Raw genomic sequence first — 18684 nt, 5'->3', positions numbered from 1 at the left:
CACCAGCTGCGCTCAGATGGCCGAGAGGAGCAGACAGGATGGGTTTTTATAGAGCGTGCACACACACAAACACCCACATGGTTGCACATGCAAACATACATGCAGAGAGTCTCGCAGAGTGACCTTCTACAGCAGGGATCCAGGACTTTTGTCCCCGAGCTTAAAGATTTCTCTCTGTTCTCATTTTTCAATATTTTTTCACTGTCTGTGACCACATCAATATGAAACAGATGCCCCTAACTCACAAGTAACTGCAGACAAAACTTGGGTTATGGTCAGAGAAGGTCAGGAATTTGGCTGTTTCTCTGCTCTAATCGGATTAGTGTTTCTTTCTTTTTTTGTGACTAATATGAAAGTGATTAGACTGCAGCTTTTGGCCCAGAGAATGAGGAAAGTTTGTGTTAAAAACAGGGCTGATTAAATACCCTCTATTAAAGTTCAATCAGTATTTTCTTTCTATTTGTAGGATTGTATATGATTTATAAATGTATGTATGTGTGGTAGATTAAGCATTTTTAGGAAATCTTCAAACATTTAAAAGCTGTTTCAGATCTAATCTTTTGATAACTTAGTAGGGGACTTCACAGGCTGAGGTGCTGGAGTGTTAACTTCCCCAAGTAGCACAGGAAAGAGTGACTAATGTTAGCCTGCACTCTGATGTAGTAGCATCCAACCATCTCCCACACAGAGGATGTGCTATTCTGAACAGAGCTTTTTAAATGTTACGTGTAACCCCATCAAATATGAAATGCTTCTTGACCTTGAAAGGTAACGCTGGGTTTCCACTGCAGGTATTTATCCAGACATGCTAATGTCTGCACTTTTACTCTTGTATTTTTGGTCTTGACACCACCCTGCATATTTTACTGCTATAATGGCAATCTGTATATCCAGACTGTGTTGTTGCCATGGTGACAGGAAGGCCAGTTTGTTGCCAGCCCCTTTGACCCTCCAGGGTTTCCCTCTGATCGACTTTTGATGGTGACATAACTGCTCGGGTCGTTTTCTTGACCTCCCAGCAGAAAGGCGAGTGTGAGAGTTTGTGTGTGTGTGTGTATTTGTGTGTATTTGTGTGAGTGTTCGGTAGGTGGGTAGGGGTAAAGGAAGGGTTGAAGGGGAGGAAAACAAGGTGAACGTGGGGTTATGGGGCAGATGGACTGAACAGGTTTCAGAGGATGTGAAAAACTGTGAGCCTCATGAGTAAACATAGCTATAGTGTGAGATGAGAGAACACTCCGAAGTGTGTGTGAGTGTGTGTGAGTGCACGTTAGGATTACTTTCCCATGGTACTCCAGTCCAGCTCATCCCGAACATCAACCTGGATTTCCGACCATTGAGATTATAAATAATAAGGTCATTTCAACAATCTGGACATGAGAGGGTTCCAGGCATGAAAGAATAACTTGTTTGGTCACATCTTCAGCTTTTTTGCTGTCACTTGGCTCTCTCTCTAAAGCCCTCTCCTCAGCAGTCTGACTCCCTTTGTTCTACCCTTACCTCTGACCTTTCACCTCAAAGCACTTGGTGGGGTCATTCGAGAGCCCACAGTCGAAGGCCATAAATCTGTCGTCAGGAAGACAAGCAGATCAGTGAGTTTAGCTTCTGGATTTCTCCTTCAATGACATCGGACTCCTCAACTTTTGAAGGGTAAGATTCATCAGCTGGTGTGAACCAAAGAGGAGCTTGTCCACCAAGAGAGAATAAATAAACGACAGTTTGGGTTACGAAAATGATAATTATGAAGGATGAGCTGTAGGATGTGCACTAAAATATGTTGCACGTAACAGAAACTTTCCTTTAACCTTGCAAATACTTCCTCAGTTTGAATTCAGAAGAACTTGTATCCCCTTTTTTTTATGAACTTTCAATTCACTCACACATACACTGTACATCTGTGATTCAAGTCAAGTTAATTTGTTTAGCCCGTTATCACATAGAACTTAAAACATGCAAAAACATTTGTAATTTCATGTGTTTAGAGGAGCACGTTAGGAAGCCAGTGCAGGGAGACAAACACTGTAGTCATTTGGTGAAAATTTACAAGTCCTTGTTAGAATCCACAGTCTGTTATTTTGAACAGAGAATTTTCATATCCTTTTTGTTTGGTCACAAACTCTCAGTAAAAACCCCACAAAAAAAATCCTTTTAAATCTGTGCAGCAATTTTAGCATCAGGCAAATTGCTCTTGACATTTACCTTCTAACTAGTATGAACCACGAAACATAGTTTCCTCTCTGCACATCATTGAAGCCAATTTTCAGAAGGGAACACTTGATGAGAACAACAAACACGTACACTTCTTTCTCTTTGAGGAACTCTTACCACATGTGTGTAAAAAATATACGAACCTCACTAAATCAAATCAAAGCAAAAAAATAAATTCTCATTAGATCGCAAAACTACCCTTGAACTACCATTAAATGATGGCGGGAAGGCAGAGGAGAAAGCGAAAATTAGAAAGACCAAAAGAATGAAATACAGGTAGAAGGTGGGGGGGAAAGCCAGGAAAAGGGAAAGAGTTGGAGAAAATGTGAGAGTGAGAGAAAAAAATGGGTTCAAATTTTTAAGTCTGGGTAATTGTCCCTGTTCAACATGTTTTTGAACTTGGTTAGCAGGCCATGGCTAAAGGGATATCATCTGGCGGTTGTGGTCATAGTAGTGGTTATAGTTTACTTGACTGCAATTAAAATACACATTATCATGCAATTAGTTGTTCTTTTTTTAAAGATTTTGCTTTGGTAAACAACCAACAACATCTGTGGAACGGTACCAATTACAGCAAGAGTCTGATCAGACAATCGGAAAAGGAAGTAACTTTTGTGCAGATTGTTAATAGTTGGATTGGAATCACTGGTTTGTCTGAGAGGTCAGAGTGGGAATACTGATATTGGCACTTGAACCCTCTAACCAATGAATGGTCTGAGAAACTTCATGAATAGGGTCAGTAATTGTTTTGCAATGATATTAACCAAAAAAAAAGGGAATACAAAGAAACCGATTTAATATACTGCGTATACTGAATCAAGCATAGATATTTTTGTTTAGTACAGTACCTTCCACGTAGATCTCAACTATGAGCTATTAATGTGACTATGACCTATTAGTGTGACTAAAACACATTACTGATATACAGAAATGTCACATTCCTGCTGTATATACCCATTATATTTATCTGTAAGCTTGTTGAGTGTTTGAGCACCGTATTTACACAGATAAGTGTAAAGCAGCTCTGAAATTTTGCTCTCAATTTATGAATAGGAACATCATCACCAACTTAAGATAATCACTTTGTTTGCTGTGCAAACAAGCCAGACAATATGCACATGCAGCGGCAGCAGTATGAGCACACACGGCTCACAATCACACACAGACATGGTCATGCATGCTGCACGCTTTCCATGTATGCTGGTGCTGGACAAACACCAGGAAATGGGTGGTACATCTACATACTATTGCTGATTTTGGCAGCTCATGAAGTGGTTACCATTGTGTGTCTGCAGAGTAAATCATCTCCCGATATTGGCTTATTGGCGACAGTCATAACCTCTGTCAAACACTTCCCTATACATCCGCAGAGTTAGTGGGACAGCAAAAGAGACACAGGGCCACAGAGGCTAAAGATGATCCAAGCTCCCTTCCAGCTTGTGATTGATAGAGTTCAAAGGTTGTGAGGTTCACACTGACATGCCCACATATGCTATCTCTCAGTCAAAGGCAGCACTTTGGTGCAACAGTTCCAAGATTAACTAAGGGGAAGTGTTAGGTATATCAGAGCCATGAGAAAAATGATTAAAGGCTTTATATCTACCTGTGTGTTGTAGCATCTCATGCAAAATACACAAACAGGTCACATACTTTCCTATCAAGAAATATCCAATATCCTCAACACCATGGATATTTGCACCGAAATGTCATGGCCATCCATTCAATAGCTGTCGACACATTCAACTAAAAACCGAAAATGTCAACCTTGTGGTTCCACTACAGGTAATGTCAAAGGATCACCAAAGTCAGTAGGATTCATCTTCTGGGGACCATAAATGTCTGTACAATTTTGATTTATGGCAAATTTGTCCAGCAGTTGTTGAGATACTTCAGCCTGGACCAAAGTGGTGGACTGACCAACCAACCAACAGTCTCTTTCCAACATGGTTTCTTTAAACCATGACCGTGATCTTTCCGTAACCTTTACCAAGCAGTTTTAGTTGCCAAACCAACCCTAACCATAGGGGTGGCAGATTAGAAAATTCTAATGGGAAAAATTTATGAGATGGTCAGTGGGTCGTATTGGACGGTACTAAAAAATGTCATCTTTGTTTCTTATCCTTTCTTATCCTTTCTTATCCTTTGTTGGATCCTTTGTTTCATTGGTTAATTGCAAAACACTTTCTCGATAAACTTGTATTTTGCAGTAAATTTATCCTATTATGTATGTCTGGCTCTTGTTTCTATCTATATTATTAAATATATGTCATATGGCTACAGCAGCCGAACTTGCTGGAAACTGAGCAGCTGTGAGAAACTGATTAGTTTGTTTTGGTTTTCACTGGCTGGGAACATTGCTGTGAAACTGGAACCAACAAACCCAGAATCTGCAGATTTAGCATGATCTGCTCATGTTTTTCTGACCAGCAGCTCTAATAATGCATAACTCCTCTAAACCTTTGCCCAAGATGCTGTTTGGAGACAAGCTGTTGTGACTAAGACAGTTTCTGTGATTAATTACAGAAAAGTCCTTCATCGCACAGAATACAACCACTAAAACATTTCCCTTGTAACATTTTTTTCTTCTGCAAAGAGAGGAAAACATTACTGATTTCATAGAGCCTTCAGGAAGTGCTAAGACATGAATTATCAGTGATGTACAGCGCTGTAGATGTGATGATATACGATGCTATAAAGCTGAATACAAAACATGCTCGCATCGACACAGTCATTTCTTGAGGCCAGTTATAACTTTCCGTTTCCCTATATAATGGCAGAGCTATACTTGCACAGGTGTGTTTTTGGCACGAGCAGCGAGCTGGCAGGTGTGTTTGTTATTACAATGTGATAATGACTATCATTACAGCCCTGGTAAGAACAGGCATGTTAGCAGGAGACCGGGACAGAGACGAGAGGAAGGCAGTAATGCTTCAACCTGAATGTGTTCGCACAACTGGCAGTTCTACACTCTACATACACAGCCATAAACACGCATTTACGGAGCTACACATACACACATCAAAACAGTGAGAAACAGATACACAAACAGAAACTCACACAAATTAGTGCCTTGGTGATTTAAATTTAGCTCCAAATGAACCCTTCAGTGGGTATCAGTGTTGAAAATAAATGCCCATTACAGATTACTGTTATTTCATTAAAGCAGAAAACTGCAAGTTAGTGCTTTAGACTATAATTGCTTATAGACAGTGTACATAAGTGATAAAATGCTGAATCTATGCATGAAACATTTTAGAAAACCATCTTAAATCTAAAAAAGTTCTATTAAAATGCACTTTTATAATTCATAAATAATGTACACAAATTGACAATTTTTATTTTTTGATACTTAATACAGTATACAATTTGCCATTTAAAATCAGCGGTCTGTGTAAAACTAGGACATGTATGCCACAGGAAGTTTTCTACATGTTTACATGTTGGACATACATTAACATGTCTTCCTAAATCAGACTGAGTTATGACTAATCCCCACACAGAGAACACATACATCCACACAAACACACACAGATCCAGGTGGCTGTAGTTAGAGAAGAAGCAGATATTTTCTCAGGCTTGCTCTTTATTTCTGCCTCCTCCCCATCTGGGGCAAACCCATCATGGCTTTTCAGTACCTCCTTGGGCGCAGTCAACAGAAACTTCCAAACTCCACACCATGTTACTACTACTGCCTTTAACCCTTAAATCTATATCTAATCCTACCTTTAAACATAAATTTAACATGACTCTAACCCCTTAAAAAATTAAGGTTCAGCAAAATGTCCTGTTTCCTTGGTTTTCTATGATTTATTTTTCATAACTTTGGAAACAAAAATGCATACATTCATACATGCACTTTGAGACGTGTTTGCAGTGCATTGCAGCAAGTGTACTGTTTCAAATAAACTAATATTTTCAAAATGCTGTTTCAATGACCAGACTCTGGGGCAGAACAAATGATCTGGCATGATAAGCACTGACCGTGCTAGTGGTAACACCAAGTGTATTTATCTTATTTATGGTAATGATGATGATAATTGCGACAATTTGTATCCCGATTTGCTTGGTACGCATATTTTAAGTGAGTATTATAGCTGACTTTTTGTACTTTAAGCAGCTTGTTTTGTGTATTTTGTAGCCATAATGTTTTCAAAGTCATCATGTACTTAAATGGTAATATATCGGATGCTTTAACACACAATGCAACAATTTAAGGGTCCCATCTAGTTCCATTACACTCCATCTTTTCTTCTCTTCTCACTCTATGTTCTAGCTAAGTGCTATTTTAGTGGGATTGTGTGGGTTGGTGCCTGTGTGTTCATGTGTGTGTTAGAGAGCAACGTACCAGATGTTATTTTGCAGGAGAGAGCAGACAAGCCTCTCATGCATTGCTTTAGAATTGTTACAACGTAGTTGAGGTAAAAGATAACTATCTCAGAGGGTACAGTAGTCAAGGATAGTCTGATTTAAAAACTGGTACCACTTTCCGGTAAGGTACCCTTCATGAAGAGTTTATAAGCTGTAACGAATGGCTACGGTAATGGTTAATAAATCAGTTACTAATGTTCCAAATGGCTTATTAGAAAGTGAGAAACCCATAAGCATTTATAAATGATTACTAAGAATAATAACTGCATTATTACCAAATAGAGAGTATCAACAAAACCTGGCAACCCCAAGCTTGTTCTTAATTAATCTAGAAATCATCAAACATTATTAAGCATTATTATTATTAATGTTATATCCATTAATAAAGCCATTCAGTGCTACTTACATTTAACCATGCTAGCAGGATGGCTCTATAAATGGCAATGTCAGTCTGTTGCTTGGTCCACCTCTTTATTCCACAGTAAAATTCACCAATATATATATATATATATATATATATTTACACACATATAGGACTAACTGGGTTAGGACTAACTGGTTGTTTTGGCAAATGTGCTTCTGGTTAACTGATTAAGAAAAAGCACAAAGTCGCTTTCCAGAGCTTTGCTATGGGACCTTCCGGGACTGTCTCCCATGCAGTGGATGAGACAGTTACAAATGGTGCTTACACAGAACCACTAACTTGAGCAAGCTCTCTTTTACAGGGAAACCCTGATTACAGTACATTTAAAACAATAAAAGCACACGAAAGTTACCTTATACATCAAAAAATTATACAACAAACAGGCCAAGGACATCAACATAAGGGACAATATCGATTCCAAGAAAACACATTCATTCACACTGCTCAATGATAGTCAAAAGGTATTGAAATAGATTAAAATTAAAGACATTAGCTTGTCTAATTTTACAAGCTTCTGCAGATTGTTCCACCTGTTTGGAGCGTAGTATTAAAAAGCCAGTTTCCCAATCTCTGTATTAATATGAGGATTTTTGAGAACCAATCTTGGGAGTTCAGTTTGAAACTGATCTATAGTTAAAAAGACATGTAAGATACTCAGGAAGTTTAACAAGAAGTGCTTTATAAATAAATAAAGTACAGTGCCCTTCTCTTCTTACTGCCAATGACTGCCATCCCAACTTTTTCATATAAACAGCAATGTGTTCTAAAGACATCCCCAGTTATGAACCTAAGGGCAGATTGATAGAGTGCATCAAGAGGTTTAAGAGTTGAGGCAGGAGAGTGCATGTTATTACATCACCATAGTCCCTAATGGATAGACAGGTTGACTGAACAATTTGCTTTCTTCAGTTCTGGGTAATAAATGCCTTATTTCTATAAAAAATGCCAGTTTTGCTTTTAAGGGTATCAGTATAATAATATGTTTTTTGAAGCACAGCTTGTCTTCGAGCCAGAAACCAAGGTATTTATAAGAGGATACTCATTCAGTTGGTGTCCGTTTAAATGTAGTAATATTCACTTAATTGGAACTGTTGTGATTTTTCTGATAAATTGTACTGTTTCTAATTTTTCCACCTAATTAATTTATAAAAAATTTTGAAGAATGGTGGTGCTACAATAAAACCCTGTGGCACACCTTTGTTAACACTCATAAATCTAAACTAATAACCATCAGCCACAACAGCTTGTGTTCTACCACTGACATAATTTGCAAAACAATTACACATATTCTCATCAAATCCTATAGCTTCTAGGTGTTTCCAAAGAATTTCATGATTTACACTATCGAAAGCCTTAGATAAATCAATAAAAAGTGTTACACAATCCTGGGTTTTCTAATGCACTTGCAACATTATTCCAGACTTTCGATATTGCCACAGCAGTATGCCCTGGCCCTGGTCTGAAACCTGATTGATAAGATTTTAAAATGTGTGAGATATACATACATGCATACAGACATGGACACGTGAGAGACTTTGCAGATCTATATATGGATTAATTACAGGGTAACTTGTGTTCCTATTGACAAAACAAGCCAGTAATTTTCACTGGTATGTGTCAAATTACCAAAGTGTCTCCATTTTTGTTAGTGGATGGTCTTTGCACTGCAACAAGCCAATCTGTATTCCAGTGCCGGCCCAGGTCCAGCTGGCCAAACTATTTACACTGCCAGGCATAAACACTTAAGATTAGGGCTGAATCTGATTTATTGCTCCAGCCAGCCAGTTGTTTGGCATCTGATGTCACACAAAACTCTCTCTGTGATGAGTCTGGTCCACAAGTATTAATTATTATCATTGTGTTGCCTAACAATCAAGAGGATCGAGTTTTGCTTATGGCAGCTATTCATAATCTCTAAAAGCAACACGGTCCGCAGATGTCTCAAACTGAAAACTAGACACTCACTCAAGTTTTCCTGTAGCACAAATACACAGACAGCACAAATACACAAATGTGGACATGCATGCCCACACACACTTTTTTCCTCCATCTAAATGTATCTCTTTTGTTCTCTTTCACACACACAGACGCACACACATCGCTGTTTCTCACAGTCTCGTCTTGCTGTTGTTTGATTTACTCGGTGACTTCTGACCCTGGCTGGTCTGAGCTGGATGGACTCTTGGCCCTGCTGCTGCTGCAACTGGTTCATCTCCAACATAACCCCACTGGACCTCAGTGTGTGTGTTTGCATTCGTGTATTTATGTGTGTGTATGTTTGCATGTCTAGATACATGTATTCACATTGGATCAATTCTAACTCATAATCAAGAGTATAAAGTATAAGATGTATGAGAGTATATTTTGTATATATCATATACAATACTATTTTGTACAATTATCATACCATTTTCTTTGTATTATTGTCATTTTTGTGTCTCTTAAAACCTGCACCTGAGCTACCTGCTGCTTCTCAATAAGAATTAAACTAAATGAGATGTCTTCATCTTGATTTTGACTGAGTTTCCTTTGTAGCCCACTTTTGAACTTTAGCCTGCTTGTTTTTCACACCACAACTCCTTCAGAACTCAGCCACCATCTATCTTATGTTAGCTTGTGGATAGGCTTTTTCACAGTGGCCCTTCCAAATGCGATTATCATTTCATTTAGAAAATCATACCCTCTGAGTGATTACATTTTAACTGACGTTTTGACCTCAAATTATTTTTAACAGTCTGCCTCAACAGAACCTTCGGCGCAATGCAGATCATCTATCATGTCTATCTGTCTGTCTCTCCAATTTGAACCAGTGCCTGTAAAGCTAAAACAAAACAGTGTGGTGATATGATATTATATCCTCCAGGACTATAAGAAATAAGTCATAGCTGTGGTATATTGCTAAACATATAAGTCTTATCTTTCAAGTATCATACCTCATATTTTTTAAACACTTGAGATTCCCACTTTTTTCTGCTTCACATGTACAGTCTCAAAATATGGAGTTAACAAAAACACTCAATGTGGGTTACAACTTCTTAAATAATAGTTTGACACGCTGGGAAAACACTTTACATTGCCAAGAGTGAGATGAGAAGATTGATACCACTCTCATGTCTTTATGGTAAATATATGTCTTTAGCCAGCAGCAGTTATCTTAGCTTAGCAAAAGACTGGAATCAGGGGGAAACATGTAGCCTGGCTGTGTCCAAAGGTAACAAAATCTGCCAACCAGCTTATCTTAAACTCACAAATTATGACACATAAAAACTAAATATAACATGTTAAATAGTGAGTTTTAGACAGAGCAGGAAGAGCCAAGCTAGCTTTTTCTTCTTGTTTCCAGCGCTTGCCCAAACATGAGGGATTTAAATCTTCTCATGTAACTCTCGGCAAGAATGCAAATGCATTGAACTATTTCTTTAAATTTTTTCTGCATCACTCAGTGTATTCCACACAAATTACTGTTATGTTTCTGAGGACAATACTTTACTTTCAAGGACAGAAACCCGGATTTTTTTTTAATTTTTCATGAGCTGGATATAGGTTGAATTAATGCTGAACACAATCATTCAGCAAATATAAAGAAAAAAAAACAACATTAATAAGTAATAATTTTAAGCTATATTGGGCATCACATTGTACTAGGAAAATGAAATTGTATCCCCAATAGATGGTGCAGCTCTCCCTTTTCTAAGATGTTTTCAATCTCTGACTCACTCCAAAAACTGCATTGACACACTTCCCCAGCTCAGCCCACCTGTTCAGACACTACACTACTTTAAAGCACCATAGTAACACACTTCCTAAGCTGCCAGTGTTATTGGGTTAACTCTTTTCCTTGTTGTGCAACACACTAAATGCCTCAATCCCTTGTTCTCAGTTCCCTTTAAGCCCTTGATAAGGAAGTGGACTGAATGTTTTTGTCCTTTTTCGTAGACGGCATTGACAGAGATGGGGGAGGTATGTGTTACAGTACAATAGCTGGTAAATCTCTCCGCAGTAACCACACCAGAGAACTGAGCACATGCTCATGGAGGGAGGCTAATCAGCTTTCTGTAGATGGGTTAATGTCCTTACAGTGGCTGAGAGGGGGGCCTATATTTAGGTTCCACTCTCTCCCTCTTAACTGGGGATAACATTAGCCCTGTTCTCCTCTCCGTAGCTCATCTCTCTCTCTGCATAAATTCATCAAGTAGCCCATGCAGGCAGAGATGAAGAGAAATAAGTGATGACAAAAAAACAGAGGGCATAGATGACATGCCCCATGTGTACTCACTGTGACTCAATCAGTACTCAGACCAACCAGATACGAGTGACAAAACAGCTGCATGCATCAGAAGATTTCCAAAAGCAGCTTTTTGGTCAAAGAAATAAGGTTAAAGGGAAAGATAAAGAGGAGAGAATAAGTAGGGTGACAAAGAGACAGACAGAAGAAAGAAAAAAAGATGAAAGAGATTATGAAAGAGAGACTAAGTAAAATATTTATTCTCAGTCTCAGCAGGGAAAGTGACATCTGGAGGCTGAGGCCTACGGGCATTAGAGTGATGCAGACCTGGAGCCAGTCTACTCAGACAGTTACCATGTGTCCCTGGAGACCAGGGCTCTGCTGGTAGTTAGGTCTGTGCATTTACATGATCTACCTGCTGTTGCAAGTTCACTCCCAGTTAATGAGGTCTGGCAAACAGCGCGATGATGATTGCTGATGATTGTTGACGCTCATCGGTGACGTCTCTTGGAGGGGAAATCCATCACGTTCAGCTGTCACTTGCTGGCAGCAACAATCGTGCCCGCTGGGACTGCGCAGGCACCTCGGGACATTGACCCGATGAAGACTTGGCCTTGGCACCAAATTTAGATGCCAGAGCTATTTAAATCAGCTAAACTGAGGTTCAGTAAGGTAAAACGTCTAAGAAATGTAATGTAGGTTATTATGACTGGTAGTGAGTGTGATGATAGTGATAACAAAAAAACTGAACTGAACAACTCTGATGGTCTTTTTTTTTTTTTTTTTTTTTGCTTTTAATCATCAAGTTGATAATCTCAGATCATTATTTTCATGTCCAAACAGAACGGCAGTGAAAATCACACGTAGAACAATCTCTTTGGAGCAACAGAAATCCATATGAAACAGCTCAGAGTACACATCCAATGAATGAAAGGTATATCTGAATCTCAATGTAGCCACTCTGTCCACCTGCGCTGCTTTTCATCAACCAAAAAAAAAAAAAAAAACAACACAAGTTTGCGCGCACAACAAAAAATACTCTTAGACTCAACGACATATCTTTGAATATGCTTGCTACGTCGCCCAAACACAAACTGTACAAAAATAGAGATTGATAGAAAAATAGGAGCTCTGACAACATGTTGTGAGAATATGCTGAGTCTCTTGCACTTGTAAAGCTAAACATTTACACCTGTCATTTTCATGATCATCACAAAAATCCTAGATCTTACCCAATTTATCTTATCGCCCTTCAAATATCCATGTGATTGTCATCATCTGTACTCTACATTTTTTACATTATTTCCATATTGTGTGGTACTTTTCCATGCAAAGAGGAGATAAAAATGTTGACAGCTGTCAACCGGTCATGCAGCCAAATTTCCACACATCTCAAACTTTGTCTTTCTCATAAAAGCGAGGATGAAGTACTGTACATTGGCCAATGTTCATTGGGCTTACATGAAGCTTTTCTGGCTTCATGCATAAAGTATCTGCTGGGACTCTACTAGTAGTATGCTTGTACACTGCTGCAACATCCCTGCATACACAATCCAACCTCCACCCCTCTGGCAAACACACAGATTGTTCTATCTCTGTGAGGTCTGCAGATATTTGCAGATGCCAAATATCCTGAACTTTCTGTTTTTCTTTCACATGGAAAGCAAACATTTTTCTTTTATAGTGCATACAGTATGTCAAAATGCCTTTGTACACAAAATATGTAAAAAAAAAAAAAAAAAAAAGAGACCATTTTCTATATTTGATTTTTTAAAAAGATATAACATATCATAATTAAAAATATTATGATATTTTAATTGCATTAAAACTTTCCAGTGTAATTTTAAAAAAACTGGTTATCACTGTTTCAGAATGCATTCCAGACACATTGCATATCTGATTTACTTTCTCTTTAATATGTTTTTGAAACTTAAAGGTACCTTTTTTTGACCACAAGTAGTGCTGTGAAACAATTTTTTTAGAAGTGGGTCCCTGTTTTGTTTGTATCGTGCATGCACACAAGGATGCACATGCACACATGTGCCTCATACGGGCAGGGTGATTTATATCCCACCATCCATTTCATGCTGTTCCACTGACTGGTAATGCATGAAGAAGCATACAATTTTTAGTATGAAAAGAAGAAGGGCAGTAAAGAAGAAGATCGCAAACACGGATGTAAACAATACATGGTTTAAAATATTTCAAAAATTCAAGCGTTTTGCGAGGATGAAAGCACACTCAGCAGTGTTGTTAGACCTCAAGGATACACAAGGTGTCTTTTGGTGAGGAACATTCAATGTAAGCACAACTTTTTTTTTTGTTTATAAGGAAACTCCACAGGACACCTTTAAGTACGCTTGAGCTGTATATTTCAGATCAATTTATTAATATGCATTTTAGCATGTGTATGCCAAAATCTAGTAGAACATTTCAGCATGTAGCACGTATGCTTTATGAAATACTCTAAGAATTACATGTGGTTGGGGAAAAACTTTTATATATTCCAAATATACCTCCGTTCTTAGCATCCCACAAATGATTAGATTGTCTTCTCTCTGAGAAAAATTGCATTTTTGGTTATCGGGCTGTGCGCTGGTCCACCTTATTTTGCAAACCAAGAGAACTGCAGATAAGAGCAGTTTATTCTGTTCATGCCAAACCTCTTTCTCTCACACTTACAATCTATTGTACTCTATTAAGCATTTATGATTCAACCACCAACCACCATCCACCACAACCCCTCCCCACCCACCCACCCCCCACCCTCCCCTCCCCCCTACCCCCACAGATGATGAGATTATGATGTTACTTCCTCTTTCGTAATCAGGATGTGCATTCGTCCAGCAGGACTGCAGATAAGAGCAGTCTTTACTAAACATTGCCAAAAGTTGGTCCTATAGCTCCCTCAGTGTAAGAGACCTTACTCAGCATTGGTAAACTATCTGATCCTCAGTACATTCATTATCACCTTGAAAATGTCAATGAGACAACTCAACAGTTCTCTACAATAAAGAATCACAAAAATATCTCTTCCCTTTAGGCTTTATCTAGGCACTTAAAGAAAATTATTCCTGTACAGAAATAAAGCATGCATTGTTTTGTTGTTTCTTTTTTTTCAGAGTTCAGATAAACTTGAGTATCAAAGTAAATCTGTGGATTTGTAAACAAATCCCAAATTTCAGATCCCCCACCCCCTACCCCACTCACACACACAACAGACCACATGTAAAAGGTTGAAGGGTTGTTGCTGTTGTCTGACCATGAATCTATATCTTCATCACATCGTGTGTCTTAAGTTCATCTCCGTGGCTGTGCTGAATGTGAGTGTCTGTTTTGCTTTGTAATGTCAAGAGGATATGGATATTATACAAGTTCAACGTTTGAAATTTGAGTTCCTGTGAGCCGTAACTCACAACACAGGAGGAAAATATCATCACGTCCAGGCTGTTGATGACTCCGAGGCTGAGCTCGACTTGTGGTTTGCTCTACCGAATCGATCTTGGCCCTGATGGAAGAACCGTAAAACTGATGGGTCAGCGTCTCTCATTGGCATCTGTCCCTGTGTGCTCAGCTCTTCCATGCTGTGGCACCCTACCCTCAGGAAAAGCCTCTCTCTGGCCCTCTGCCTTGATCCAGGTTCCTTGTCCTCATTTCCCTTCCTTGCCTTATTCTCTTATTTTATCTGCACTCTTTGTCTAATTTTGTCTCCTGAATTTCCTTTCTCGTTTCCCTAAATTTCCCATCTCACGGAGAAGATAAAAGGATCATCATTCATCCCTTTTAAGTGGGCATGTGTTCCACCAGTTACGCAAATTGCATGTATGTACATAAGGTTTAGTTACAGGGCAACCAGGTGGCATACATCGGATGCTGCGGAGGAGTAAGGTACTGCTGAGGAGGCGAGGGAGGACAGGAGTAGACAGGCTGAACTTGTGCTACGTAATAGTTGCTGAAGTTGCCATCTGAGACATAGGGGGCCGGCTGGTAGAAGCAGGTGACGTTGGCAGCATTAGGAATGGCGTTCTGCTCAGCCAGGACCCGCAGTGCCAGTGATGAGATGAGGCTGAGTGTCTGGCGCCTCTCGTGGCCCATCAGGCACACTGTGCTCTCCTGCACCACGTCATACAGCGTGGCCAAATAGTCATACTTCCTGTCCTCCAGGTCTACAAAGTGGTTCTGCAGATAGGACTCCAGCTTTCTCCTCTGCTCGCTCACATCAGGAAAGTCTATGAAGAAGCGTGAGCACATGTAGCGCTGCAGCAGTTTCATCTCAGCGTCCGAAGCTGCACGGAAACCCCGCACCAGGAGGTGGCAGTACTTCAGCAAGCCCCCTCCTCGGATCTCCTCAGGACTCCGTGTGCAGATGAGGCGCTTGCGCAGGTGATCGAGGGCGGTGGGGAAGTCACCGTAGACACTCTCCCCGAGGATCGTGGGGTGGAAAGTGGCAGCCATTGGGTGCTCTGAGCACTCGTAGAAGAGGAGAAGTGAGTCCAGGCGGATCTGGAAGGAGTCCACGCTGAACTCAAACTGCCGTCGAAGAGAGTCCACAAACTTTAGCTCCACATTTTTACCCCGGTTGTTGGAGAGGGAGATGAGACTCCAGCGGTCAGAGTCATTACACACCTTCACCATCTTTTGCACATAAGCCTCCTGAAAAACACAGAAGAGAAGAATTAGCTGTCATCACAGACTGACACATTGCTCTATGTCTATTGTATCTCACGTTTTTGCAGGGTTCAAGTCAATGAATTCATGAGTGAAAACTGATGTCAAAAAACGGGACACTGTTGGAACAAAGGGAGTTCGCTGGATTTACCCCCTTTATATTGATACTTATAACTATAGAACACACAGGCTTATGGTAATGAAAATCATTAAATGTTAAAAACATTTTATCCATTATACTTAAAGAAAATAAATCTAGTTTTGTTCATTTGTTCTCTGTACTCCATCTGTCACTTACAGGATTTACAAAAGGCACTGCAATATATTATGAGCAAATAATAGGCTAAACTGGACCAGAATTATTTCGATTGTTGAGCACTATGTTATATTTTTACGAATATATGTCAGACTTCTTTCCCAATCACTCAGAGGCCAGCTGCCTTCTCTGCGCCTGCTAACCGACACCTCCTCCTTGTTTTTCCTCTTTCTCAGAGCTGTAATATATCCTTGGTTTCTGCAGCACTTCTGTCGTATTTCTCTAAAAATGACTAGAGACCTGCTTATCAGACAGATGTTTTGGTTTCACGATAAGGTTTAATAAAGATTGCTCTGCTTGATCTTACATGGAGATCTTCAGAGTAAAGAACGTTAAAAACCAGCCTTAATTTTTGCAGGCGTCAAAAACTGGACATTAATGCTATTTGCACCAGATAAAAAAATCTTGATTTGGTCTGTCAGTCATGCAGTTTTGCTGATCACATCTGTTGGTGGGCCATTAGTAGCCTCGGTAGTCCTTGGTATCCAGGTAACTGAGAGCCGACTGATTAATGTGGATCTCACTCCAATTGGATTAGACAGAATCCTCTTTGAACTGGAAACCGACCTTTTTACTATTTGAATGCTTATAACCCTGTGCTGGTTGTACGTATTCGTGGCAGATCTCAATCTTGTTTTTGTAAGATTTGTTTAAATGTAATTTAAGAGCATTTGCAAACTTAAAACGTGCGCATTGACTGGGAAATGCAGATAAGTTCAGTCTTGTAGTTACAGTCTAGATGGAAATAAGATAAAGAGGGAAAAGAAGGTTCTACAGCAATGCGCAATCTTTCCTGGCAGGTTTGAAAGCCTGAAAAGTTTGAGAAAAAAATGTCCATTCTGCTTTGCAAATCATGTGGTCAATATTCCGTATATGAGTTCTAACTCCATACGCTACCTTTAAGGTCACTGGTGTGATCTTTTCTTTATTCACTCCCTCGGGCAAGAAGTCTAGAAGTGAGTCCAGGACTATATCTTTCACTATCTGAAACTCGATCTCTCCCTTCAGCTCGGCGCAGAATATCAAGTCCAGATCTTTCCATCCCAGACCGCTGTCCTCATGCAGGACGTAGCTGGCCGCGGAGCCGTTGAGGCGCACCTCCCGGACATGTATCCGCTTCTCCTCCATGCGGCTCCGGACCACCTTCACGATATCCCGCGGCTTCACCTCCAGCGTAGGGAAGCTCCAGCGGCCGTGGATGGGGATGGAGCCGGTGAGGATGGCGTCCAGCCGCTGCACTTGCTGCCAGTTGAGCACGCTGAGGTTGATGCTCTCCCCGTCCGAGCAGCTGTCGGCCGCGGCAGACTCAACACTCTCGTCCATGTTGATCAGAGGTAGACAGGGGGATGTAAACGACAAAACTTTCCACTAACTCCCGTCCGAGCAGTGGCATCAGCTAGCTGCAGCTTTCTGTAGAACTGACCCGTTGGGAAACGAGCTCTATCATAACATCACTATTCTGGACGACAACGCGTCTCTACGCATGGCGGAAAGAACTAGTCGGGCGGTGTTATGCTTGTCCTACTTCTTACAGTCTGCACTCCAGACAAATTCAATTCATGAGCTTCCCAGGTCGTAAAGGCTTAGTCACTGTCCAGCGTCTGCTGCCCCGCTGCGCGCTCGGCTCCGGCTCCGGCTCTGTCGCCCAACCGTGGAGAGAAGACGCCAACTGTTCAAGTCGAAGCGATTGCTCCTCGCAGCTTCAGCTTTTCATTACGTCCCAGAGGCTCACTGACGCATCCATCGCATCCGGAGAAACGCTTGAGCCACCGCAGAATTTCTTTACTTCTGTCCTCTCTGGCTCACTTTTACGCACGGCTTATTGCGCGTCCCCGCGTAACACCAACTCTACGTGTCCTTGTAAGACTGCCACAGTTTTCCAATGCACACCTACTTTCATTAAGTGGTGTATGGCTGCTTATCCTTTACATTTTGGCCGTTTTGCCGCTGGTTGATACTGCGTGGTGGCCCCAGAGGTCCCGCTCCACAGCAGCTGGAGAAGTTGTGAACAGTATGCTTCCCGTCTGAGGAGCGTCGGGGCGGGTCGGTTTGATTGACAGTCCAGCCCTACTAATAGCTGCCACCGCTTCCCACACTTGCTTTGAGTGGCTGCGAGCCCGGAGACTGAGGCGTGTCTGGAGAATGGGCGTTGCAAGGGAAGAGAAAGAGTCCGGCTGGCAGCTGACCCTTAACCAAAAGCCTCGCTCGCTTAGAATCGGCCTCCTTCTGCACCCCGTCTTCCTCCAAAATGCTCACTTGTGTCAACAGTCCTATAACTCCAGGGACGCACCCCCACACTTCTCCTCCTGTTTAGAGGTACTAAACAACGCCGATCCAATATCACTTATCCACTCCAGTGAGGATAAACTCTCTGAGAAATGTCTGCAGCTTATTTAATACTTTACAACAGGCCCAGTAGTTTCTGATATTTTGAAGTGAAGAGGAGTCTTTTGGCCCGGTCCAGCTGTGCTCAGACAG

At 40.6% G+C, this 18684-nt stretch overlaps 1 protein-coding gene across 1 annotated transcript; it reads right to left on the bottom strand.

Moving 5' to 3' along the window:
• Positions 1-14020: 14020 nt before the first annotated feature.
• Positions 14021-18185, bottom strand: LOC120788609 (terminal nucleotidyltransferase 5A-like). The gene is made up of 2 exons (XM_040124502.1): positions 17104-18185; positions 14021-15875 (listed from the first exon to the last, which is right to left on the bottom strand). Exons 1-2 carry the CDS (start codon positions 17527-17529, stop codon positions 15060-15062), a joined length of 1242 nt encoding a protein of 413 aa, XP_039980436.1. The 5' UTR covers positions 17530-18185; the 3' UTR covers positions 14021-15059.
• Between the last annotated feature and the right edge of the window lie 499 nt (positions 18186-18684).

This window comes from Xiphias gladius, chromosome 4 (genome assembly GCF_016859285.1).
Source record: "Xiphias gladius isolate SHS-SW01 ecotype Sanya breed wild chromosome 4, ASM1685928v1, whole genome shotgun sequence".
NCBI lineage: Eukaryota > Metazoa > Chordata > Actinopteri > Istiophoriformes > Xiphiidae > Xiphias > Xiphias gladius.
This window is presented reverse-complemented; position numbering and strand designations above follow the sequence as displayed.